The sequence below is a fragment of the Diadema antillarum genome, unplaced genomic scaffold (assembly GCF_040938485.1).
Source record: "Diadema antillarum isolate AM-2024a unplaced genomic scaffold, OU_Dant_1.0 scf00000166, whole genome shotgun sequence".
Classification (NCBI taxonomy): domain Eukaryota; kingdom Metazoa; phylum Echinodermata; class Echinoidea; order Diadematoida; family Diadematidae; genus Diadema; species Diadema antillarum.
The window spans coordinates 1064369-1092167 of NW_027271055.1; the positions used below are offsets into that span (position 1 = coordinate 1064369).

The 27799-nt window shown below is 38.6% G+C and overlaps 1 protein-coding gene across 1 annotated transcript in view; it reads right to left on the reverse strand.

The window, feature by feature from the left end:
- Positions 1 to 240: 240 nt before the first annotated feature.
- LOC139722471 (alpha-N-acetylgalactosaminide alpha-2,6-sialyltransferase 3-like) overlaps positions 241 to 27799 on the reverse strand; it is a 31336-nt gene continuing 3777 nt past the window's right edge. Inside the window, exons 2-7 of the mRNA XM_071633763.1 lie at positions 14598 to 14837; positions 13615 to 13819; positions 13015 to 13150; positions 12260 to 12481; positions 1405 to 1512; positions 241 to 1049 (exon numbers count right to left, since the gene is read on the reverse strand). Of these exons, the coding sequence (XP_071489864.1) occupies positions 866 to 1049; positions 1405 to 1512; positions 12260 to 12481; positions 13015 to 13150; positions 13615 to 13819; positions 14598 to 14810 (1068 nt within the window). The 5' untranslated portion in view covers positions 14811 to 14837 and the 3' untranslated portion in view covers positions 241 to 865. The remainder of the gene's footprint in view (positions 1050 to 1404; positions 1513 to 12259; positions 12482 to 13014; positions 13151 to 13614; positions 13820 to 14597; positions 14838 to 27799) is intronic.

The following is a 27799-nucleotide window of genomic DNA, read 5'->3' on the forward strand; positions in this document are numbered from 1 at the left end:
CACACGCACGTTGGCTTCATGAAATATCGTCTAAATGGACACCCATATCCTTGGAGGTTGGGTGGAAACAAACAGATGCAATACTGGAAAAAAAAAGAACCCAGCATAATGCCTCCGGCACCACTTCGTGGCTGATGCATAAAAATCTTCAGTAAGAGCGAAATTTAACACAAATGCACACAAACACAAAAAATAAATTAACTACACTCTAGGATACAGTTTCTGTACGTTCTTCCAGTCTTGACTGTTTCTTGAATGCTCACAAAGTTTGACTAGTCCAGGTAACCGACAGTAACGACAATCACAGTAACAGACTATAAGTAATAAGTACGTTTCTGTTAACAGCGACTTAACATATGCTGTATCCCTCTATTTTTCAAATGATACATTCAGCACACATTGCAAATGTATATTTATAGTAAACACATCTTCCCAAGTCTAAACCTGGCTATAGTTGCATCTGTTTGTGTGCAAAATTCCACTCCACTGAAACAAGGACATAACCACCCACACCACAATTCAAGGGTATTCCCACTAATTGGGTTGGTTTTCACAGATACGACTAGGCTTTTAAAACCCGAGTCAGTTAGTTGCATGTGCAAGCGCACATTGCAATGCAGAGTTGAACTCTAGGCAGAATGTTGACGCATGCGCGACACGAGCGGCGGCAAGATTTCCTGCATCTGTGTCGCCACGTTGCTAGCACCACTGTGACTATGTCTTCTGGACATGAGTCACTACCCCAAAAAGCTTTTGCCTGGCAAATCTCGGCTCGTCCTGTCAACGTCACGACTCGCAGCTACGCTTCTCGCGTGAGCCTGCCAGCATGTGAAACAATGACAGGACCAGCCATCCCGGCCGCTCATTACTCCCACGAGGGATGCACAAACTGGATGCTGCTGTCCGTCCTCCAACTCTCAAAGACCTGTTTCTCGGCAAGGAGGGGCTGGCTGCCCACGGCAACATTCTCATGGAAGTCGTACATGTCACACTCAGTGAGGGTTGGATCCTTGTAGTAGGTGAACGCAACTTTATTTCCAGGGTTGTCACTGAAAGACAAAACAAAATGAAACCACTGATAATCTTACAATTGAAAATCAACTTCCACACAGGAAATGGCAAGAGAAAAGTGAGCCTAATATTACAATCTTAACGATTTCAGCCAGCTGAACACTTCTATACGTCTATAGTGCTATTATGGTTGTTTCGTTTGTTTCTGTTTTGGGTTTTGTTGGGTTTGTCGTGTGAATAAAGAGGCCAAACAGCGCAAACTATCATGTAGCAATATTTCCACACCAAAAAAAAAAAAAAAAATAGGCCTTTTGAAGAAACATATCAAAACAACAACAAAAGGTCCATCTTAAAATCCCATAAAAGCAACAAAACCTTTGATGCCTGCCATACCTGCAGAATGATCTGGGTAGCATTCCATAGACCATGATACTGGAGCACATGTCCTTCATGACGAGGAGAGCGTACATATTGGTGGAAAACTCTGCACTGCTATTAAACCTGGTGGAGCGGAAACAAAAGAAGACGTGAAATAATGGATCACTGACATCAATCCATCAAACAATTGAAATTAATGTGAAAATAAATGTGGGTGAATTTTTTGCTTGTCATTTTTCCACACGCCCTATTCAAATAAGGCGCTCAACTTACGAGACATGTGCTGCCAAAGCCATGACAGCAGTGAGGTGTTTGAAGTGCTTGCTCAACTGTTGTTACTGTCCACGAAATAAATAATCCACAAATTTCATCTCACCTGGCCTAGCATGAAAAATCAAACAAAACTGTCTGTTTTTACAGTTAAAGGGAAAATTCAGTCCAAATATAAGTTAGTCTGACAAAAAAAGAGTAAAATCTTACGAGTTCGATGGTGGAAATTTGACTGAAATCGGATGACAAATGTGGAAGTTATGACAGTTTGAAGTTTTGCTAATTTCTTCAAAACAGTTCTTGTACAGTGGATATGAATATAATGCAAATGAATGCGCTATAAACCATGCCATAACCTCACAATTTTCCATAGATTGTGTACAAAAACAATGATGAAAATTCAATGTTTCTGTCATTGAAGTCTGAGACATGATGTTATTCCTGGTTGAATAACTTCAGAATTGTGATCAATTAGATATACCACGATTTGAGCCTTGGGCAAGAAAGTGCAGAGCGACGCAGACCGGACCGGACGCGTCTGTTGTGCGCTCCCGAAATACTTTATACAACATCTTTTGGCGGGAAGTTTGAATGTTATCTTGGATATATTTTGGGACATATGAGACGCCCTTTCGGAAAAGATCCAGCAGAAGCTCCTTGTCGTCATCGCGATGCTGAAGAAAAAGTTGGTGGAGGAGCTAAGAGACAAGCTGAAGCTGGAGACAGAGATCAGGAAGGAGGTGTGCCAAGAGATGGCTGATATGCTTGCAGAAATAGAGCAGGAACAGAAGAAACTTTTCGTGTAAACTTGGACAATTTCTGAATCATGTCGTCCACAAAATCCAAGTCGAAGAAGAAGCTCCGTAACACCAGCGAGGCAGTAGAAGAGGTTACCGTGGCTTCCACGGAGTCTTCGTCCCAAGATCCCGAGGACGAGAGCTCCGGAGAAAGGGGTGCAACACCGCTTACTTCTGGTGCTCAGCGGACCGAAGAGACCAATTCCAATCCAAACTCAGCTTCTGACATCCGAACAATGATCTCCGATGAAGTCACGAATGCCTTGCGATCCCCGGCTGTTATCAGCACCATTGTTGAGGCTGTTTATAATGGCCTCTACAAGAAGCTGGCAACTGAGCTACACTCAGCATTCCAGCTGGAGCTCCAGAAGAGCGAACAAAGGATCGAACGTCTTGCTACGACCTGTGACCAGCTGACAAAGAAGGTGAAAGATCTCGAAGCATCACTCGACGAGCAGGAGCAGTACTCGCGCCGCCAATGTTTGAGGATCTATGGCGTTCCTGAGCACCACGGTGAAGACACCGATGACCTCGTCATTTCTCTGGCAGCCAAGATGGGCGTAAACCTGGACAAGCACGACCTCGACCGCAGCCACCGGATCGCCCCGAAACGCTCATCGGCCACAGCACCATCTCAGTCTACACGTCCGAAACCCCTGATCGTGAAGTTTGCGAGATACAATGCCCGTCGCTCGATGTTCGCTGCCAAATCGAAACTGAAGGGATCTGGTATCGTCATCCGTGAGGATCTGACGACATCGCGACAAGACCTGTTCTCCAAAGCATCTTCTCACCAGAACACCAGGTACACGTGGTCCATTGATGGGAGAATCTTCTCACTGACGAGAGACGGTCGGAAAGTACCAGTGAGGAACTCAAGTGATCTGGAACGACTGGACTAGAGTGAGGTGTAATTATCAATTGTTCATTTCTGTTTGTTCATATTTGTTTGTTATGGATAGAGCTGTAAATAGTGATTTAGATTTTGACAGTAATTTTGATTGTTCGTACATAAATCTCAATGAGTTTTGTAAAATACATCATGATACTTCTCAGTTTAGTTTATTACATTACAATGCAAGGAGTCTTAAGAGAAACTTTGATAACATAATTGGTGATTTGACGATATTGAATTTCCCGTTTTCTGTTATTGGGATTAGTGAGACATGGATGACTGACAATGGTAGTTTGTTTTCTTTAGATGGTTACACTTTTAGAATTTCCGGACGCGGTGGTGGAGTTGGGTTGTTTGTTAGAGATCACTTGAAGGTTTTAGTGATAAACAGTATATCATTTCATGTCCAAGGTGTGGAGTCTTTATTTGTAAGTTTTGAATATCAAAATCACAAAAATATTGTTGTTGGTGTAATATATCGCAATCCCTCTAGTAATGAAAAGAAGTTTCTCAGTGAATTTGACAGTATCATAAACGAAATGCGTAATATTTCCAAACATATTTACATTATGTGTGATTTCAATATAAATTTATTACATTATGATACACATCCCAATGTACAAACGCAATTAGATTCATTATACTCTCATGGTTTATTTCCTGTGATAGATAAACCAACCCGTGTAACTAAGGATTCTGCAACTCTTATTGATAATGTTTATACTAGTGTTATTAACGAAAACGGTTTATCTGGAATACTGTTATCAGACTCTAGCGACCATTTCCCAATCTTTCACATGTCTAGCATCAAAATTCATTCCAAGATTTTACCCAGTCAGAAATCATCTTCGCGAAATATAACCTCTTCAACAATTAATTTCTTTCTTTCTGATTTGAAAAACACTGATTGGACCGATGTTTTAACCTCAAATGATGTTAATGGAGCATATGATATGTTTCTCTCTAGTTTTTTGTCTCTTTGCGATAAACATATGCCCCTGAAAGAGCAAAAGCCTAAGATTCACAAAAATTTGAAGAAACCACGGATAACTCGAGCTTTGCTCAATTCTATTAGAAGGAAAAATACTCTTTTTAAGCGATTTCATTTTTGCCCAACTATTGAAAATGAAATTAGTTATAAAAGATATCGCAATAAACTTAATTCGTCTTTGCGTTTTGCGAAAAGAAAGTATTATTATGATAAATTCCATGCATTTAAAGGCAACATTAAAAAAACCTGGTCTTTTTCGAATGACTTACTTGGTAGAAACATTTTGAAAGCATCACATGGTATTTGTTATAACGGCAAAGAGTTACATGATTCTTCCGATATTGCAAACACATTCAATGATTTTTTTGTGAGTATTGGTACCTCATTATCACGATCACTCCCTGTTACCGATGTGAATTTTTCCAGTTTTATGCCGAAAATGTTCGATAAATCAATGTTCTTTAATCCCATCTCTGAATGTGAAATTATCGATGCCATCAGGAGCATCAATCAAAGTAAAAGTCCGGGATATGATAATGTATCTATTGATATTGTTAAACCAAGTATATATTTTATAAGTAAACCTTTGACATATATATGTAATTTATCTTTACAAACTGGTATTTTTCCGTCGAAAATGAAACTACGAGTAGCTAAAGTAATACAGTTGAACCTCTCGTATCCGGACAAGTAGGGACCGGGGCTCATCCGGATAAGGGATTTGGCCGGATACGGGAGACTCAATACTTTATACATGTACATATACATACACATGTACTGATGTAGCCCATTGTAGTACCACATGAAGTAATGTGTATACTGCAACCTTTTCATTGTTACATTTGGGGGTGTTTGGGGATGTTCAAATGTCTGAAGGTAAGCAATTTGGAAGGAAATTTGATTTAATGTATGTTAATCATGTTGGAAGTAATATGTAATTCATGTGTGTTTGTGTAGGAGTTCTCAAGGAGTTGGGAATCCCCCTTTTCTCCCGTAATCATTTTTAAAAAAATCACGGCGAGATTGCGTCCGTATAATAGAGAGATCCGGATAAAGGGAGGCCGGATACTGACTGTGGGAATTATAGACCGATTTCTGTATTGCCACTTTTTCTAAGATACTCGAGAGACTTACTCATAATAGACTCTATAATTATTTGACAAGGAATAGTTTGCTTACTTCTAAACAGTATGGATTTAGGAAAAATTGTTCCACTGAATTTGCAATTATTCATTTATATGATAAAATTTTGAAGTATATTGACATTAACAGACATGCAGTCGCCATTTTCATGGATTTGTCGAAGGCTTTCGATACTTTGTCACACTCGATATTGTTATCAAAGTTACAGTATTATGGCATCAGAGGTATACCCTATCTTTGGTTCAAAAGTTATTTGAGTAGCCGTGTATCAAGTTATTTGAGTAGCTGTGTATCAAGGTTACTCATCCAATCCCAAAATTATTTCATCAGGTGTACCCCAAGGTTCAATTCTGGGACCATTATTATTTTTGATTTACATAAATGATCTGGTCAATTGTTCACAATTTTTTGACTTTGCTTTATTCGCTGATGATACGACTTTAATTACCTCCCATCAAAATTTTGAGATTTTGGTCAGTAGGATTAATATTGATTTGGATAGAATATATAATTGGCTTGTTTGTAATAAATTACCTTTGAATATTTTAAAAACGAAATTTTCTGTCTACAGAAACAGACAAAATAGAAGATCATGTTATGATAATGTCCAACTTTATATTAATAATACTTTGATAGAGCAATGCTCTGTTGTCCAATACCTTGCGGTACAACTCGATGACTGCTTGACGTGGGATTCTCATATAAATTTTGTCTGTGGAAAAGTATCCCGGATTGTCGGAGTTATGAATAATCTGAAAAAAAAATATATTGCCTTGTAATGTCCTTTTCTTATTATACAACACTTTCATTTTACCTCATATAATGTATTGTAATGTGTTATGGGCTTCGTTACATCCCTTTAAAGTGTCAAGAGTGCTACGACTCCAGAAGAAAGCACTCCGCGTTTGCGCGAACACTCATTATCTTGCTCCGTCAAAACCATTGTTCCACCGCTTTCACACATTGAATGTCCATGACTGCAATGTCTTTCAAGTTGCTTCTTTGATGCACAGGTATTTTACCAAGAGCCTTCCCCCTTACCTCGCCGAAATGTTTTGTTTGAATGATAAAGTACATAGTTACAACACCCATCAGTCATCCAAATTCCACCGCTGGAAAATGGAAACAAACATCCATTCAAAATCAGTTCGTCACCTTGGTCCAGTCATTTGGAATTCACTACCGTCTAGTATTCGAAATTCACAATTTAACAGGTCTTTTTATACAAAACAACTTAAGATATTTCTCCTCGCTAAATACTAGTTTCACATTTCTTCACACTTGATCCCCTACTTGTCTAATTTACCCAACACTGCATTTCATTTTCTGTTATTTTGCGTGTTTTCCAACTCCTTATAGTCAGGTGATCCCATCACTGCAAGCCCTCGAGGCTTTTACGGGACACCTTTTTCTTTCACTTTACTTCACTTCTCCCCTCTTGTTCTTGTTCTTCATTTTTTTTTTTTTAAGTCTGACTTTTTCAAAAGTCTGACTTGGTACTATAGTTTATTGCATGATGACCTATAATGTCATCCCTTTGTGAATTGTATTGTGAACAATGTTATATTTCGTCTTTTTTAACTGTATATACTGTAAAGGTAGAAAGAAATAAAGGAGAGTCCTATGCTCTCGGTCAATCAATCAATTAAGTTTGAATGAAAAACCGCAACTTTCAAAATTTTACGTACAAACTATATATGGCAAGTTGTGAGGGGATGACATGCTCACTTTGCCATTTGCATATTCATATTAACCATTCAAGAGCTGTTTCCTGAAAAATTAGCAAAACTTCAAGATGTCATAACTTGCTTATTTTTCACCCGATTTCAATCAAAATTTTACCATTGAACTCATAATATTTTACTCTTTCTTATTAGACTAACTTAGATTTAGACCGGGTTTCCCCTTAAAGGTAGGGAATCCATTTGCATGCCTTAAATGAAGAGTTGTATAAATACAGTGGTATGTTGAAGAGAGTATCATTTTAGAAACTCCCATAAAGTATTGAAGGTGGAAGGTAACATTTAGTACACTTTTATTGACCGTTAGATTTTGAATTGAATTTTTTTCGGGGCTCACCGTAAATTCCAGTACATTACTAGGCTACCTTTGCAGACCCATGCACTGCATGTGTGTCCATCACGTATAGTTTGTGAAGAAAGTTCATCAAAACTTACAAACATTTCTATATACATTCTTGCCACATACTCTATATGTTATTACATCAGCTCTTATACTTTTAGATTTGTGTTGTTATAGATAAAAAATACAGAAGACTGCAACAAAAAGGCGTAAGTGTGGCTGACACACAGAACTACTGAGTAGTTGAATTTTGTGCATCATTCAAATTGTAGATAACTGTTGACTTCCAAATTTCTCAGCAGTGGCCTAAACAAGTTCCCTGAGGTTCATATTTAATGTTTTTCTGCATTTTGGGAGGTCTGTAAAAGGTATCCCCTACCTTTAAAGAGGAATAACAAAAGTAACAAGCACTGTTTGACTCTTTAGCCCCAGGTCCAGCCTGGAAAACGATGCTGGTCAGCGAGGTGGGACAGCTTGTCATTGTGTTAACACTGCCTTACTGTGCAGAAAAGGAAGTAAGTTGTAAATCATCCCAATCTGATATAACGGAACTCAGCATTGCAACTGATTGACAAATTGCCCTACATCGACGTAAATAAGCACTGAATTGATCAGTGTTTTAGTAGTAGCCATGATAAAAAAATCATGGGCGTACATACTCGAGCAGGATTCGAACCTACGACCTCCTGATAACCGGACAGGCGTCATCTCCACTAGACCACCGAGCTTTCGCCCGACAGCAAGTGTTGGTTCTAATCCTTATAGCATGCAGCGGGTAATGCTTTGTTATTCAAATTCATGAAAATTCTTCCGTCGAGATGTTTTCATTGCAACTGATTGACAAATTGCCCTACATCGACGTAAATAAGCACTGAATTGATCAGTGTTTTAGTAGTAGCCATGATAAAAAAATCATGGGCGTACATACTCGAGCAGGATTCGAACCTACGACCTCCTGATAACCGGACAGGCGTCATCTCCACTAGACCACCGAGCTTTCGCCTGACAGCAAGTGTTGGTTCTAATCCTTATAGCATGCAGCGGGTAATGCTTTGTTATTCAAATTCATGAAAATTCTTCCGTCGAGATGTTTTCATTGCAACTGATTGACAAATTGCCCTACATCGACGTAAATAAGCACTGAATTGATCAGTGTTTTAGTAGTAGCCATGATAAAAAAATCATGGGCGTACATACTCGAGCAGGATTCGAACCTACGACCTCCTGATAACCGGACAGGCGTCATCTCCACTAGACCACCGAGCTTTCGCCCGACAGCAAGTGTTGGTTCTAATCCTTATAGCATGCAGCGGGTAATGCTTTGTTATTCAAATTCATGAAAATTCTTCCGTCGATATGTTTTCATTGCAACTGATTGACAAATTGCCCTACATCGACGTAAATAAGCACTGAATTGATCAGCGTTTTAGTAGTAGCCATGATAAAAAAATCATGGGCGTACATACTCGAGCAGGATTCGAACCTACGACCTCCTGATAACCGGACAGGCGTCATCACCACTAGACCACCGAGCTTTCGCCCGACAGCAAGTGTTGGTTCTAATCCTTATAGCATGCAGCGGGTAATGCTTTGTTATTCAAATTCATGAAAATTCTTCCGTCGAGATGTTTTCATTGCAACTGATTGACAAATTGCCCTACATCGACGTAAATAAGCACTGAATTGATCAGTGTTTTAGTAGTAGCCATGATAAAAAAATCATGGGCGTACATACTCGAGCAGGATTCGAACCTACGACCTCCTGATAACCGGACAGGCGTCATCTCCACTAGACCACCGAGCTTTCGCCCGACAGCAAGTGTTGGTTCTAATCCTTATAGCATGCAGCGGGTACTGCTTTGTTATTCAAATTCATGAAAATTCTTCCGTCGAGATGTTTTCATTGCAACTGATTGACAAATTGCCCTACATCGACGTAAATAAGCACTGAATTGATCAGTGTTTTAGTAGTAGCCATGATAAAAAAATCATGGGCGTACATACTCGAGCAGGATTCGAACCTACGACCTCCTGATAACCGGACAGGCATCATCTCCACTAGACCACCGAGCTTTCGCCCGACAGCAAGTGTTGGTTCTAATCCTTATAGCATGCAGCGGGTACTGCTTTGTTATTCAAATTCATGAAAATTCTTGAAAATTCTTCCGTCGAGATGTTTTCATTGCAACTGATTGACAAATTGCCCTACATCGACGTAAATAAGCACTGAATTGATCAGTGTTTTAGTAGTAGCCATGATAAAAAAATCATGGGCGTACATACTGGAGCAGGATTCGAACCTACCACCTCCTGATAACCGGACAGGCGTCATCTCCACTAGACCACCGAGCTTTCGCCCGACAGCAAGTGTTGGTTCTAATCCTTATAGCATGCAGCGGGTATGCTTTGTTATTCAAATTCATGAAAATTCTTCCGTCGAGATGTTTTCATTGCAACTGATTGACAAATTGCCCTACATTGACGTAAATAAGCACTGAATTGATCAGTGTTTTAGTAGTAGCCATGATAAAAAAATCATGGGCGTACATACTCGAGCAGGATTCGAACCTACGGCCTCCTGATAACCGGACAGGCGTCATCTCCACTAGACCACCGAGCTTTCGCCCGACAGCAAGTGTTGGTTCTAATCCTTATAGCATGCAGCGGGTATGCTTTGTTATTCAAATTCATGAAAATTCTTCTGTCGAGATGTTTTCATTGCAACTGATTGACAAATTGCCCTACATCGACGTAAATAAGCACTGAATTGATCAGTGTTTTAGTAGTAGCCATGATAAAAAAATCATGGGCGTACATACTCGAGCAGGATTCGAACCTACGACCTCCTGATAACCGGACAGGCGTCATCTCCACTAGACCACCGAGCTTTCGCCCGACAGCAAGTGTTGGTTCTAATCCTTATACGTGCAGCGGGTACTGCTTTGTTATTCAAATTCATGAAAATTCTTCCGTCGAGATGTTTTCATTGCAACTGATTGACAAATTGCCCTACATCAACGTAAATAAGCACTGAATTGATCAGTGTTTTAGTAGTAGCCATGATAAAAAAATCATGGGCGTACATACTCGAGCAGGATTCGAACCTACGACCTCCTGATAACCAGACAGGCGTCATCTCCACTAGACCACTGAGCTTTCGCCCGACAGCAAGTGTTGGTTCTAATCCTTATAGCATGCAGCGGGTAATGCTTTGTTATTCAAATTCATGAAAATTCTTCCGTCGAGATGTTTTCATTGCAACTGATTGACAAAGTGCCCTACATCGACGTAAATAAGCACTGAATTGATCAGTGTTTTAGTAGTAGCCATGATAAAAAAAATCATGGGCGTACATACTCGAGCAGGATTCAAACCTACGACCTCCTGATAACCGGACAGGCGTCATCTCCACTAGACCACCGAGCTTTCGCCCGACAGCAAGTGTTGGTTCTAATCCTTATAGCATGCAGCGGGTACTGCTTTGTTATTCAAATTCATGAAAATTCTTCCGTCGAGATGTTTCATTGCAACTGATTGACAAATTGCCCTACATCGACGTAAATAAGCACTGAATTGATCAGTGCTTTAGTCGTAGCCATGATAAAAAAATCATGGGCGTACATACTCGAGCAGGATTCGAACCTACGTCCATGATTTTTTTATCATGGCTACTACTAAAACACTGATCAATTCAGTGCTTATTTACGTCGATGTAGGGCAATTTGTCAATCAGTTGCAATGAAAACATCTCGACGGAAGAATTTTCATGAATTGGAACTCAGCATGTTCTACTTGGGTGTCAAGTTTTGAGCAGAAACACTCATCCTGTTGAGTTATCAAGGTCAAATGGTTCTACAAACATAGCATTAATGGCAATGAAAAGAGTCCCCTACAGTTCACTAATTACAAGAAAGAGGACTTAACTCACTTACTTCCTTCTGCCAATGTAGGGCAGTGTTGTCTGTAGAATCAAATTATGTCAAAGTACGTCAGCAATTGTCTATTCAAACAAAAGGTGTCAATTTTGTATTGCCACCTAAGTCAATTTTCACATATGAGCAATTTTCAAGGGCAGCCCGTCTCTGTTGATTGCACGATAAATTTGCATTTGGGGGTGCAACTCATATCATTGTTTCATGATAAAAAGAACTTTGAAATGTCTTAACATTCCCTATCTTTTTTTTCCTCTTTTTTTTTTTGGTCAGATTTCTATGGAAATTCTTCTTTCTTTCTGATTTTATGTTGATACAGCCATGGTGAGACATTTCACTTGAATTACCAAAGTAAACAAACTGTCATACAGCAGTGACAGAAATATCTGCCATTGTTTCTACCAAATCAGTCTATTGCTACTGAGGTTTTTCTTTTTTGCTGTTACTCTCCATGAAAACGATTGATCTATATTATTACGAACACTGTATTATCATGAACACATTCAGTGTTCATAACACAGACAGAGCATACAATCTTTAACCCGTTGGAAGACAGACTGATTTTCCTATTACATGCATTTCCCATTTACCCTAGCCCGAGAATACTCCGAACTAGTATTCAATGGGTTATTATTCGCTAAGAGTTGTAGCAAAAAAGAAAACCTCTGTAACTGCACAATCTCTGTATTAAAAACAAATTCCCTACATTCTTATGATTTTATCACTGGGAGGGAAAGTTTTCCTCAGAAAGATCTTTTACCTGGACTTCCCGGCATGTCTGAGGAACTCAGTGTCTGCCCTGTGCTCTACGGCAGCCGAGGCGCGGTAGAGCTGGACGTCCCGATTGGCGCCCTCTATTTTCTGGAGCTGCACCAAGATGGACGGGCTGGAGTAGACGTGCTCGGGGCCGTGGAAGATGAGGTGTGAGGGGCTGGGTCGCTGGGCGAGGAGAGAATCCGATCTCGCTGCCAAAGATGACACGCTGAAGACAAAACAATTTCAAGTATTTTAAACATGAGCATCATATGTCACTGATTTTAAGCACTTTTTTTGTGTGTTCTCATCAGATAACAGACTAAAGTTCATTAAAATTGATCTTTGACACCACTTCTTGAGTATATATGACAAAGATTTTGTGTCCGCTCGGTACAAGGCACTCCCATGTTGCTGTTTTCTTTAACTTTTGCAAGCATACTTTGCACAAATTTTGTGTGCAAAACTTTTGCGTGCAAGAAAGTTTTCATATACGGAGGGAGATATTCTGTGGCAACCGCACACACTCGGCTATTACAGGGATCTGTGAAAAAGTAATATTCCTGTCGAGGCATCTTAGAATGGTCCTTCTCAAGTTTCTGCAGTATCCTTAACCAATCATTCCTTGGGCAATTTGATTGCAGACATATATCAGCTTGTCCTTATGAAGTCAGTACAGGTAACTCTCAATTTTTTCACTGCATATCCAATCTTAGGAGGAAACTCTTTCAAATTCTTTCAAATCTTTCAAAACCTGCTTACCTTGTGTGGGGTACCACTCGGACAGTCGTCTTGCGTCCGACGTCTCTCTCGTAGCCAATGGTCGGGGCCACTCCCATTCTAAAGACGCACTCTGATTGGTCGATTTGCCTGCCCATTGAGCCGTGTCTCAGGTAACCTGCAGTGACACAGAATAAAGGTGGCATGGGTGTTTGGAAGTGTGCTGCACAGAATACTTTCATGTCCACAGATGCCATGAAACTTATAAAGACAAACTGATTTTCTTTCTGACATAGGGAAATTTTTAATTCATAATACAAAGGGTTTGGATAGAAGTTACCGTACCTAGAACTAAAGGGAAAAGAAGGAACTTTTGTGCCCTAATTTGTCATATGCTATTGACTCCTAAATGTGAACAAATAAGATAGGGGATGGCTAATGCACCAGCTGGAAGACTGTTGAAAGAAACATTGTGAGTTACTATGATTTTAACCCCGCATCACAAAATTGAATAAGTCTCCTTCGTCTGACTCAAAAGTTTAGCAAAAAAAAAAAAAAAAAAAAAATACAGCAGCAACAAGGGGAAGTCCATCTAGACAAACTTCTGAAGATGTGTTACTTGTCCAAGAAACTGCAACTTACCCGAGTTGGCTACCAGAGAGCATGACCCACACTGGAGGTCAAGCCTATGGTCTTTGTCGGTCAGCAGAGGGAGGTAGTCTCTGAGATCACCTGTGTCTTCCTGTTGGTCAGTCATGGCTTGACGGAATGGTCTTGTGGCCGACTGGCGTGCCTGGAGCTTTCTCCTACCGTACTGGACTAAGCTCCTCCTTTTTTCATAGCGAGCCTTTGAAATGTGACACAAAGATGAGTTTACCCCTTGCCTATAATCCTGCACATTCACATGTACTACACTCAATTCTGTAACTTTTTTCTTCAATCCTTTTACAAATATGTCAACATGGAAGAATAGCTTTAAGGACTGTCTTTCCTGTCAGTTTTACTTCTACAAATCAGGGCAGTCATTCATTCCAAGTTGGAGACTCTAACTCATTCCAAGCTATAAGGAAAGATATCCCACTCTTGGCTGGGTACAAACTGAAATCAGTTGCTAAATGGCAGTAACCACTGCAAATGTTTTTCACACAATGTATAATACTAGTAGTTCTTTTATGCTACCAAGCTTTCCAAGTCTCAACGAGTTTTAGAAGAAAATTCCATTGCAGTTGAAACATAGTCTGAAAAGAAGGAGTTATATTTTCTGAGCACAACAATGAAAATTTAATCAAAATCGGATGAAAATTAGGAATTTTCAACATTTTGAAATTTGCTGTTCTTCAGAAATGAGCAAAACCTAACAATTTCATAATTTCCCTGATTTTATCCCATTTCATTAAATTTTCACTGTGGTACTTGTAAGATTTTTCTGTTTCTATCAGACTGACTTTTAACTGGACTAGAATTCATTTTCAATAGTTATGTCCAAATACTGCTAAAGTTCACTGATTTAGCTATTCATTTTTTTTTTTATTTTGAAGAAAAAAAAATACTCAGCATATCCTAGTAAATTCAAGGGGTGAAGAATCACACCACACAGCATACATGTTTTCCACATCAAAGCTCACCTTCAAATCAATGTTCATCGGCGGAAGATTGTGGACATGATAGAAACGGCTAATGACCTCCTTCTCCGTGGGGTAGCGTCCGACAAGCCTGACCCTCCGCGGATGACCCTCGCTGGACGGAGTCAGGTGGACACACAGCACCAGGAGACAAGAGAAGATCAGCAGCGAGACGACGATGATTCTCGCTGTCGGAGCTGAGATGAAGTCAAGCATGGCTGACGTGGGAAACACACAATCTAGCTGCAAAGAAAATAATGAGATAAATGGATTACTGGTAATATGCAGCTCTGGTATAAGAAACATATACCCTGCAAAGCTCCAAAAGTCTAGTATGAACAATTCACAGAAAATCTCTACTTCATACCTTCATTTTCACTCATATTACTTTACACATGCCCTGTCATTCTAATGAGATACAACATACTTTTTATTATTTACATATTGCAGAGTCTGCACATGATTTTCCAAGTGTGCATTAATGGAAACAAAAATTTGCCTGGATATGGTCGACTTTTTCAACAAAAAATAGTAAATCTTTGGCAATTTCAAAGATATTCATGAAAACTTTCGCTACATTACATTTTGTCAAAAGAAATAAAAATTGTAAAAAAAGAAGAAAAAATAAGGAGGAATGTACAATAAAAGGAAACACATAATATAAAAAGATAAATCCTCAAATGAAATAAATAACTCTGCATAATAAAATAAAAAGGAAATTGAATTCCTTTTCAAACTGATACCCTATACAAGTACCAAATCGCACCAAATTTGTTAAACACGTGTAGCGTACAGCCAGATTCTGAAGTTTGATCCGAGTCAATGAATACAGCACCGGCGACAGCAGCATACTAACTGAAGAAGCGAGAAGGCACCCCTTGTGACAATTGTACACGAGCATTTCTATACACATCACTTTTGTTGTTTTGATTCGCATCCAACTCATCATTCAACTCCAAATGAAATGAGGCATGCGTGATGTCACAATGAAAAGAGGTCTGCAAACAATCACGGAGATCACTATGAAGGTCACCTTCACAGAAGACTGCTCAATTAGAAATACAGTACTACTACTACCACTACTACCCTCATTCATTTTTTTGTTCTGTCTTTCTACAGCAGTCACATCTGCTTGCTTCGTTCCCTCTCATTTCTCTAGCAACTTTTGCATATTTTACTCTGAACTCAAATTCTATGAAGTGCCTCGTGAGTGAACTTGATGAATGGGACTATAAAGGACATTTACAAAGCGAGAAATACCACATAACGAGAGATACAAGTAGATAGAGAGCGAAAAAAAAATAAAGAGATGGCATCACCTCTGAAATGAGTGCAGATTTTAATACCCTGTGACATCAGCAAAAATTTTATTCCATGCACCTGCGCCCAAAAGTTCTTTTGACCCCCTGGCCTCTAGCCAACAGACAATGATAATATGTGTTTAATCAACACTGGCTGCTACGCCAAATACGTTGAAAAATGCTAGTGTCTCAACCTTCGACGAGAATTTTGTCCAAATATGTATACAGCACTGATGAGCTGGAATCAAAATTCTGAGTAAGATCTGCCCTCTGAAAGTTCTACAAATAACTTTCGTCAAACTCTCTGAATAAAAAGGAAATACTGAACAGACAAGGACAGAGGAACGAGCAAAACAAATCAAACCCACTCAGGATGAAATGAAACCGACTCACTGCCTTGAGCAGTACCCTCATAGGAAAAACAAAATCTAAATCTAGAAATACCACAAAATTGGCAATTTCAAGGGCATCAAACCTTTTGCCCACATGCCGTAAGCATCTTTGATGACTGCTTGCGGGGCAAGATATTGCGACTGGTCATTTGAGATTCAACAATTTACCGTCAGCTCCAGGTTTACATGCATATTTGACCAACAGGTCACCATACTTTTAGCGCTTTGCAGCAAAAGGTCTGCATGGGATAACAGGCTACAGATTGTAGGTAGATGCTGTGACAATATCTATGCTTGTCAATTAAATGCCTCCAAATTTCATTACACAAATGCTGGAGTTTTAAAAGATCTGAAGTATAGTGCTCTGCATGAGCCATTAAAACTTTAATACATCCTGGCATACCGCCAAAGATCAAAGTGGGTTTAACTCCCCCAGTCTTATTCATAGCTTCATGTTCCCTGCCTCATGGAGACAGGGGTACATGTCATGAACTATACAGCAGCGTGTGTGTGAACAGCAAACACGCTCGTAAGCCAACAGGATTAGCAATGGCTTCAGACAGCTCGTGTTCCATCTCAAGCAGCAAGCAAGCTGCCGTGACTGATCAGAATGTGAGATGCTTGTCTTACCCTCGTTTGAAGCAGCAGCATTCACTCTGGCTGCATTTACAATGTATCTCAACATATCAATAACATGCTATCACCTCTAAGGATTTCATTTTATTTTCTGGAATTTCAGTAGAAGTGCAGAGCGTGGGAGAAAGCCTCCCATGTCCCACATCCCCCCCCCCCCCCCCCCCCCGAAAAACAAAAAATCAAAAAACAAAAAATCAAAAAACAAACAAAGAAACAAACAAAGAGAGAAAAGGTTTGTTCTTAGAGTCCTAACATTGTCAGGAAAATACCTAGATACAGATACTAAGATACCTTGTAGGTATCCATTGCATATTACTACATTGATATGATTATTTTCTACACATTTCCCATGCATACAGTTGTAGAAAACATGCAATCATTGTATGTGGGATACCTTGGCAGGCGTCAACTATTACCACCAACTATAAACTGTCTTCCGAATGATTCATGAAATCATGGGATGGTTCAATGTGAACAAAACATTTACAGCTCCACTGAAGAAAATAAAGAAAAGAAGAAAAGCAAATAAAGACTTTGATGGAGGACAAACATTACCAACTGACTGAGAACCAGTCTGTGTAAACTACACTAATAATTATTAACTGTGATTCATGCATTTCATGCTGCATCTGCCAATGATCACAGTCAATTTAATGGTAGGACACATAAGTGTGTATTAAAGTTCAAAATGTGTTCCTGAAATTGATATTGACAAAGTAATGACAATGTGCAGTGTAATAGATGGCAGCCCTTTCACCCTGGCTGATATTAATGTACAGGGACGTCCCATGCTATCATCACTTTGACTTTCAGTAAAATGGAAGAAAATGTTTAAAGTATCATTAAAATCAAACAAATGTCAAAAAGGTAATAGTAAATCTACATGTTTTCTTGAAAAATGTGATGCTCATGATGATACTATATATACATGCAGTTTTAATTCAGATATATGATTATCTTACAGCTCACCCAATGATATACAGTTGTATGTCCATTAAAAAATATAACTTTCAAATCATTATTAGCTCAAGTATCAGGCAACAATGACCTTTAAACTTAATATCACTAACAGATTAACATAACTTACAGAATTTGATATGAAGGACGTAAAAATTGAATTTTTCCTTTTATTCAAACAACGTAAATTTAGAGATTTGTGTGCAGAATAATGGGATACTAAATAAAGCGAGGGCATCAATACCTTATCACACTTGTGAAATATTGCACACAAACATGTATGACGGGTCTGCACAATTTACATGTAATCCACACCCCCCCTATCACACCCCCCCCCCCCCACCCCCAACGGTTCAGAAAGGAAAAAATTTATCATTAAGCAATAAATGAAGTTACAGATACTGCATCATAAGAAATGAAAATAAATTAATACAAGAGATACACCAAAGTACGTCTCAATGTAAATGTCTGGGCACATTTTTTTTTTTTTTTTTAAATCTCACATTTGTTACACAGGAAGTGATACCACTTGTGTTTTCATAATTGTCTCCTACATTAAGTGGTTTCAAGTGGTTTTCATACACACAAAACAAGCAGAAGAATAAATATTTATGGCACTCTTCACTGAAGAGAGAAGGTTACTCTCAAGATAAGTATCACAGACGAAGGTCAAGATAGAGCATTTTGCTGAATCCAGTTATCAGATGTGAAAAGTACATATGTCTTTTGATTTGTTCTTCAGTCCTGTCCCTTTCATTTTCTTCTTTAGTTTCGTTTCTATACTCCCGATATATTTTACACAGTATTTATGTTTTCTAGGGGTCAGCGATTTACAAGGCTTATTGCTCTTCTCTGTTGACCTCCCATTCTCATGAATTTATGCATCGGCTCTTGTTCTTGTTGTTGTTTTGTGTATGTGTGTATATTTCTTTTGATATTCATATATGTGTTTTCATTGTATGAATTGTTTGATGATTTTATGTCGAATGGAAAATAAATTTGAACTTTGAACTTGGACATGTGTGTGTGTGTGTGTGTGTGAGCGGGTTATCCTGTACTAGGACCATTCTCACCCTCATTCTAGATTGGATAAGACTTCTCCAACAAAGTCGCCCCTCTCTCTAATCCTCCTGTCTCCCATACCCAGCAGGTATCCCTCACCACATCCAATCACTCGTCAACTGGCCACCTCCCGATTTAGCCACAGAAACCGGAACCGCTGACTCCTTTGTCCCACACCTGGAATGAACCCCCAAAGGTAATATGGCCTCCGCAGGCTGTGAACATGTGCCTTTTCAAATCTTCCAAGAGCCTAGTAGATGGGCAGCTTTTCACCATGGTCAAGTTCGATTGGATAAAATACACTGCGGAAAAACATTATTATGGAGGGATCAATCTACAGATTGTATACATTTTTCTCATGTCATAAGGGAAATATGTCCCTTTGATATCATTGTTCACATTAAAAAAAAAAATGAATATTAGGGCTAATTGCTTGGATTTTGAATCAAAAGATTTTTTTTTTTTGTTCCACCTGATTTTTGTTTACATTATTTGTTTTTTTATTGATTTTCAAAATTCATAACAACATATTAGCATAATTTACACAAATCACATGGAAAGGAAAAAAATCTAGGACTTACAAAAAAAAAAAAAGAAAACAGGCAGAGTAAAATAATCATGTCATTCAAATCAAAAGATGTTACACTGTCTGAATTCAGGTACAGCTGTGTTGGAAATTGCACCACACATTTGATGGAAAGAGAAACTGTATCCAAAAGCCTTACAGTAAGACTAGGCAGGTGGTGAAAAAACTGGGGGAGGGGGGCCTTCCAAAGCCCACTCGCCATTCACATCAACTTCTCTTTTATTTCTTTGTGTGCTGAGAAGCTGTGTAACGTCTCCAACCTTTCCATTCCTACACCAACTTGATACCACATAGAAGTTTTGGTAGCGTAGTATGACAGTGCCCCCTTGCACTCTCGATTTTCTCACTTCATTTCTTCTCATGGCCAGCTCACCTGAGTGATACCCCTTTTATACTGAGAGTTACAACATGTAGCTCGCTTCAGATCCGCACCTGAAGCGAGCTGTGATGTAACTCCCAGTATAAAAGGGGTATACATGTAAATTCCCTTCCTCCCAGGTAGACAAGCCAGACAAGAAGGACAACCAGATGGTTACAGTTCATTATTCCAAAGGTTTGTTGTCGTTGGTTTTTTTTTTATTCCATAGGTTCAGTAATCTTAATATGAAATAAAGTTTGTGATTCCGAAGGTTCAGTAGTATGTATCTTCTTTTCATTTTTGGATTAACAAATTTCATATCATTTTCAGATAAACAAACCTTTGCAATAATGAACCTTATTTCATTTTCATTTAGAAAAAAAAGAATCTTCAGAATATCAAATTTTATTTCATCTTGAATTAATGAACCTTCAAAATAACATCACAAATGTTCAGAACCCTATTATATTTTTGGATCAACAATCATGTGTAAGTATGGGGAATTTGTGTGTTTCGAAATAACAAATCTTCTGAATTTAACAAACCTCCTTTCATTTCGAAAATAGCTATGTTGTAAAATCACCCAAACAGACAACAGTGAAAATCCTATACAAACCCACTTTACAAGGCATAAATTGCTGAGACTTGCAAAGAGACTACACTGTATGAACACTCACACCAATTCAGACACAAAACATGTAAAAAAAAAAGAAAAAAAAATATGTGAGAGAATACAACAGCAGCACCTACAACTGAAGGACAGGTGCATTTGAAGTACCAGGACATCCTGTAACTCATGGGAAAGACAAACAAAAGAGGAAGTGCTAATTTGGGAGAAATTTGTGGTATGAACAGAGACATTAGTGAGAAAAACATACAAGAAATGAAACTGAAGAGCATGAGATAGGGAAACAAAGGAAACATGCACACTGCCTTGCCAGGCCAGGGAGGTGAGACAACCTCCCTGGCCAGGCTAACCACAGGCTAACTCGCCTGAGTGGTTTATCAACGACAATAGCAGAAAACTGAAAGAAATAGCCCAAAGTTACCACATAAATTATGGAAAAAAGCATTATAAATCCCTGTGAGTTTTCATGTTCCACCATTTCCATTCAAAAAACAGGAAAGCACATCAGTGAGAGTTTCCAAAACTCAACCTTTTGTCTTTCTTCTTCTTTCTCTTCTATGTACTTGTTTTTTCTTCAATTTTGTGATTTATAAACATTAGCATGACCCACTTCTTGCAGTGGGATGTACACAGTATTCACAATCAGGATAGACCAAATTAACCAGTTTAAAGGGATCATATAGTTTTGGTTAAGACTTAACTTCAGGTTTCTATAAACATTTTTTGGTGAGATGATGAGAAACCTTTTATGAAATGTGAAAGAACATGTAGGGGGCCCTAATTCCAAGAGGAATTCAACATTTATTTGATGAAAATTGGTATTAAAATGGCTGAGATATCCAAAACAGAGCGATCCTAATAAAAGGTGGCACCCGCCTTTTATCATGAATGCTTTAACTTTGTTTTTGGATGTCTCAGCCATTCCGAAAACGATTTTCATCAAATAAACTTTGAATTCATCTTAGAATGGTATGGTCTGTACTACATGTATTTCATAATGTGGTTTCTTGATATCTCGCAAAAAGTTAGAAGCCCAATTCTCATCTCCACCAATACTATACCATCCCTTCAAAATACATTCTAAGTGTCATGCTGTGATGTGTGCCCAAATATGAAGAATCAATGGACTACAAATGGGAATTTTCATGGGACAGTGAGCAACTAAAGAAAGGCAAAAGACCAACAATTTTTTGTAAGTACAGTAATGACTTCACACATATCAAAAAATCAAAATATAAAAAAAAAAAAAAACATATATCAAAAAAACAGTATGGATATCACTTTCATTGCAGTTGTTGTTTTGGGTGTTATTTTTGTGGTACCTTCCAATTTTTGTATAGATCAGAAACCTAACCAGTAATACTTCCTTGGCACCAGAGGCCACACATGGCACAGGAAATGTGAGATACATAACCTGTAATCAATACCAAAATGTATGCAATTACAAACACAATAGGAAAATTCACACCAAGAGACAATGTTTGACAATCTATGAATAGATAAAGGCTATGCTTGCCACATCAAACAAAAAAACACTATTGCACAATCATCAATATTGTCACTTCATAAAATATGAAAAAGAAAAGAAAGAAAAGAGGACAGTAGTCGGTATATCGCTTCCACAATGGCTGGGGAAATAGAGAGATGTGTGCCATATGTCAAAGAATTTGAGTGTTTGTTTCTTTCTTTCTGAAATTGTATGCTTGTTTGCCTTTTTTTTTTCCAATGGAGCATTTACAATGTAGAACAGTACCTTTGCGCGTTGCATCCAGTGGAAAAGGCGCTCTATAAATGTCTACTATTATTATTACCTGTGTGTTGCAAATCATGTGGATACTGTTGACTCATTTTATAAATTATTTATTTATTAATTCAATATTTAGTGAAAATTTTTTTGTTCTGTTCAAGAGTCCCTATTTTTGCAAATTCTTTGAAGAAACATTCTTTTTTTATCATTTCAAATACATCTGGGCCATTCTATTATTCCATATTCTATAATCGTTGATAACTAATTGCTGATGATAAGGTACAATGTGACCATGATTGTTGCTATTATTTTCCAGCACTGAATTTAAATGCAGCTTCAAGACTCGTAAATTAATGTTCTCTTCTACGCTCTCCTTTCTTTTAAAACATCATGAGAAGAAGGATTTTCTCTACAAAGGGGTTCAATCTAATTTGGGAGTCCTCAAATTTGACATGACAGAGCATATGAATAGTTTATTCATGGAGCACCATGGATTATTTAAAGGAAAGATCCCTGTAACAGAGTAGACTTCCTCCATTGACCTTCCAGAGACTCCAACCCCAAGCACCTTCTGATCTGGAGATTCTCCCGCCCGAAACCCCTAGCAAACGGGAGACTCCTAGTTGATGTGTGCGAAACGCGAAGTTCCTAGGGCTCTAGATGTTCTCTGGTGCTATCTAAGGCTTATTTTTTCAACATACGATAGCAATAAGTAAGAAATCCTTTCCACCGGGAGACACAGAGCCAGGGCGGGAGAAATCAAATCTCAAGCGGGAGAACGGGAGATTTTGCTAAAATGGTTTTTCGGCGGGAGATCTCCCGTCGAAAACGGGAGAGTTGGAGTCTCTGACCGTCCTTTAATAATTATAATTGGTGACCCCAATGGCTCCTCAGGCATTTCAGTCAACATCCTTGTCTTGAGCCAAGCTAGTCTTGGCCTGTATTTACTTCCAGACCCACTTATCACATTCTCACAGGCACAGTTTCCTCCAGAGAGCTGGAGTGCAATGTTTTTGTAGTTCCTAAACAAGGTACATAGTGGGGTCCAATCCGTATCTGGGTGAGGGGGAGCTATAATTTCTATAATACTACAACGTGTAGTACGGTACTGGAGCAGTTAGGCAGTTGCAGTACATTGAAGCTACATGTACAGTGTAACTATCATTGCACTCCCACACTTTTGTCTGTGGCTGCTTGGGTCCATTTGTGGCTGCATTTTCTCAATCATGAATCTTTCTTTCTAGAGAATGGCAACTTTCATCAACCACTGTATCCTATCATCTGCATAATTCCATCAATTTCTCACTTTTTGCCTTCCTGCAATGAAGAGTAATACATGTATGTATCATTCCTTCAAATGAAAACACAGCCTCTGTCATTTATCCAAGTACAGTTTACAGTATGATCTCATGTTAAGACCACCACTTCACTCTCTCTTTGATGATGATAAAGGAAGATTTCAACTTTGCTGAAGTCTTTGGTTACTTTGATTTTGATATAGAGTTCAGGTTTAGAATCACCCATGCACTGTGAAAAAAAGCTGATCAGTGATATCCACACTTACTCAAAACACACTGAATGAGGTAGGTATGCGGAAGCCTTGTCTTACGGGTGAAGTTCCTATCCTGGGAGTCCAACAACTTCCTTGTGTGTTCAGGACTCCGATGCATACATTCACGTGTAGGTCGTCCTTCCTCCTATCACATAATAATGGCCTGGACATTCCAAAATATGTAGGCCTACAACTAAATGGTATATTTTTTGTGCGTCTGAGATTTCAAAACACATCGACTTTTCTTATTCTTTTTAATCATCTACACAATGTACATCATGGAGAGTACACATTCATGTTCATAGATTTATACGAGACAATGACAGAAAAAAGAAATAGCTTGAGTTGATGTGGAAATGAGTTGAACATCCCATTGCAGGGTGGTCCACGACCTGATACTGTATACGCTATAATTTTCGCGGACATAAATTTTCGCAAATTGCCGCTGTCACACATTTTCGCGAGTGGTTAAATTCGCGATTGGGGGACCAGAGAAAATATGAAGTGGTAAAGAAAGTGTGAATTTTCAACTTACTAGCAAATAAGAATGATACTAGTTATACACTGCATGAAAAAAACTTGCCAAACTCTGCGAACTAGGAAGTTAGAATTCAACATTTTTGAAGTGGTTAAGTCCATCGCGCTAGATTTCTGACAAGTGGTCCCCTTGCGATAATGGATTGGCTCTCTACAGTATTTAGACGTGGACGTGCGTAAACAAGCTTAGCCAGTATGGTCTATTCGGTAAGCCGTGACATGGTATACTAGTACTGAAATGTTCATATCATCAAGGCAAGGGATTCATTTTGGAAGGTAATATTTTCGCGTGTTGTTAATTTCGCGAATAGCTCCCGACTCGCAAAATTCGCGAAAATAAAACCCACGCGAAATATATAGCGTATACAGTATTACACTGTGTAGAGCACGTTGCCAGCTCTGAATGTGAGAATATTGCGTAGCACAAAATATTTTGCAATTTGCATTTTTGCATTTCTTGTTGTACTGCTTATAAATGTCCAACGTTCTATCTCATGTTTTGTACACAAATTTTCCAATTACATGTACAATACATTGTAGTTCGATGTTTCTCAAGTTTTACACACGTTTTTCACATGTTTGACATTCTATTTTGAGCATGTTGCATAGCATGCTCCTGGCTTTCGAAGATGTTGAACAAGAATTTGAGCATGTTGCATTGACATGAACCTCTCTAGACCACTCAGCTATTGCATCTTAGAATATTGCTTGTCTTTTTTCTTCTTTTTTTCCCAGTGAAGACATTTCCAAGTACTCAACTGACACCTAATGACCCTATCGCCTGGTATGAACGAAACAAAAAGGGAGAGATATCAGATTATATGAGGCATTTCATCAATATGAAGGTTTGTCCATTAATTCATCAATTACATGCTCAATTTGCTTTCAATGCGGCATAAAAATGCACAGTTATGGCATGGTGCTTTGTTCAAACCAAAACAAGATGTTTCAATTATCAAACTGAAATAGTTACACTATGGATTGTGAGCTCAAGCCTTCAACAACTGCTTTGAATCAAAGCCACAAGTGTGAGAGATAATTGAACTCCGCAGGAACTTCCTGCACAATTATCTGTCGCACAAAAATATTTCCAGGGGCTTTTATTTGGGAGCAGGCTTTTCTCATTTTGATCAAAATGGGTTTTATTTACTCAATGGGTTGTTGGCACTGCCGCCTGCTATGAACACAAGTGTGCCTGACCTTCACAATTACAAGAACTGGCCGGGCACAATTTGTAGAGACCAAAAATTGACCTACAGGTCTTTACTAACACACAATCTCCAACACCACAGAGCTGTTGTTAGAGGAGGTGGTGATACTTTTTGAGGTCACAAACACAGAGACAAATTCTATGGCTTCGGAGACCACTTCCTACCAAGGACAATCTTGTATAATATTTCTATACATGCTAGGGGTCACAGATTATTTACAAAGAGAAATTGGACTGATAACAAGAACTCTATGGACATGCCATTACTGCTTTTTAATACACCTACATGTACAACACATAACCTTTTCATAATACCTGTAAACAAACAAGCTACCAGTACTTGTGGCTATTAAAGATATGAGTGTGGCTACTAGTGAACAGAAGGGATCCAACCATTTCAAGCTTTCACTGCCACAAAAAGATAGGCAAAATACCCTTTTTGTCCACCACCATTATTTTTCAAATTTAAGAAATTAAATCCTGAAAAAAAAACCAACCAAACAAATGATTACCTGCATGCATTAACCATTTTCTAATAAGCCAGCCACATACCATGCTGGCTAGGGTAGGGTATTTCACTAACTGTTTTATGCAAACTTACATTGATCACTCGTCCAAGTTGGACAGGATCCAAAAATCTGTTCAGATACACATGTAGTCAGAGTGTAACATTACCCTTTGACTGATGCACATTGCTCTACATTGAAATCTAGTTTGAGTATTAAGTGCATTGGCTGCCAAAACCTTGATAAAACCCCAGGTCAAGCAAATGGTGCATCACCCAGTACCCTGGGATACTGCATTGTATGGCGCCATCTCGTGTTCGCAAGATGTATTTTTACACGCTGTGATCATAGTGGCCAAAATTTAGTACTCGGCAATAATGATCCCAATACCAATTCAGCCCTGCTAGGGATTTTTTTCCCCTTCTTTCTTTTGCTGTAATTACAATAATAATAAAGATGATGATACTTTTCATGTCAATTCTCAAAACGTTCAATTACAGTACTGAACAGTAAATCAGAATGAGATTTTTTAAATCTGTGAACTTGTCCCTTGATTAGACCTACTTATCTTACATTACTTCTGGTAAGCACTGATGATGCCGCTGCACAACTGAGATCACTGTTGCGACAAGATTTTCTTCCATACAGCACTAAAAATTACAAGTACATACTATGTACTTCATCCAATTTTCAATTCAAAATTTGTAAAAAAAAAATCACTAAAGTAGAAATGTAATTGGAAATAAAAATTCACACGTCCACAATCCCTTTACATCATACATCCTCATGCAACATCATAAAAGGAATGTATGTACCCTATCCATTGTATGGATATTGTTTTCTACATGTTTTTTTCTCCAACAATTTCTTTGAGAAGTGACAAGGCAAACCTGTGCAATGACTGAAAGAGCACCGGTCATCACAACACCCCACATTAAAGAGAGTTTGTAGAAGAGCTACAATGTACATGCAACATAAATCAAAATATATGACAAGCATTCTGCAACCAGCCAACTATCAGTTTTACTGTTAGATTATGAAGTATTTAAAATTAGAAACTCTGGTGCCCAATCTATAAACTTAGCTCTTCAAGGAACCAAATGTAATTTGACTCCAAAACTTTTGTTACTAGTCGCTGTTTCACTGAATTCAATTCACACAGTGCCAGCAACAAAAGTCTCTCACTCATTCAAGATAGATTTGTTGACCTCTTCTAGAAACTAGTATCCTGCCATTGTTACTCTAGCGACGTATCAATAAACGTTCGCTAGGCGTTCTGTGGACAGTGAGAAGGATACTCTGCAGCAACTAGCTATGTTTGGTCGTGCTCGTCATGTGTTGGTAGAGCCTGCACTGCGGTGTCTATGGATTGGATATTACTGGTAACATGTAATTACAATTTTCCTGTGACACTCTCTAGAATCTATTACCGGTAATCTTTTCAACCCATTCCTCTCTAAATTCTCCAAGAGGCTTCAATGACCCCAAATGAGATTCTTTTTGCCCATTGACAAAGAATGGACTGGCTAAATGGTACACTGTAATCCATCTGTGCGAAAGCAGCCAAGCGGTACTGATTAACCTTTTTGTGGTGTATGTAAAATAACAGATCAATCGGATGTGAAATATGAATAGAGCATGTGCTTATGGGCTCACAATTAGTCTGCATGAACTCTTTCGTTATCACGATGCGCTATCAAAAAGGGCACCCGAATGGGGTCATCAAAAGTCAA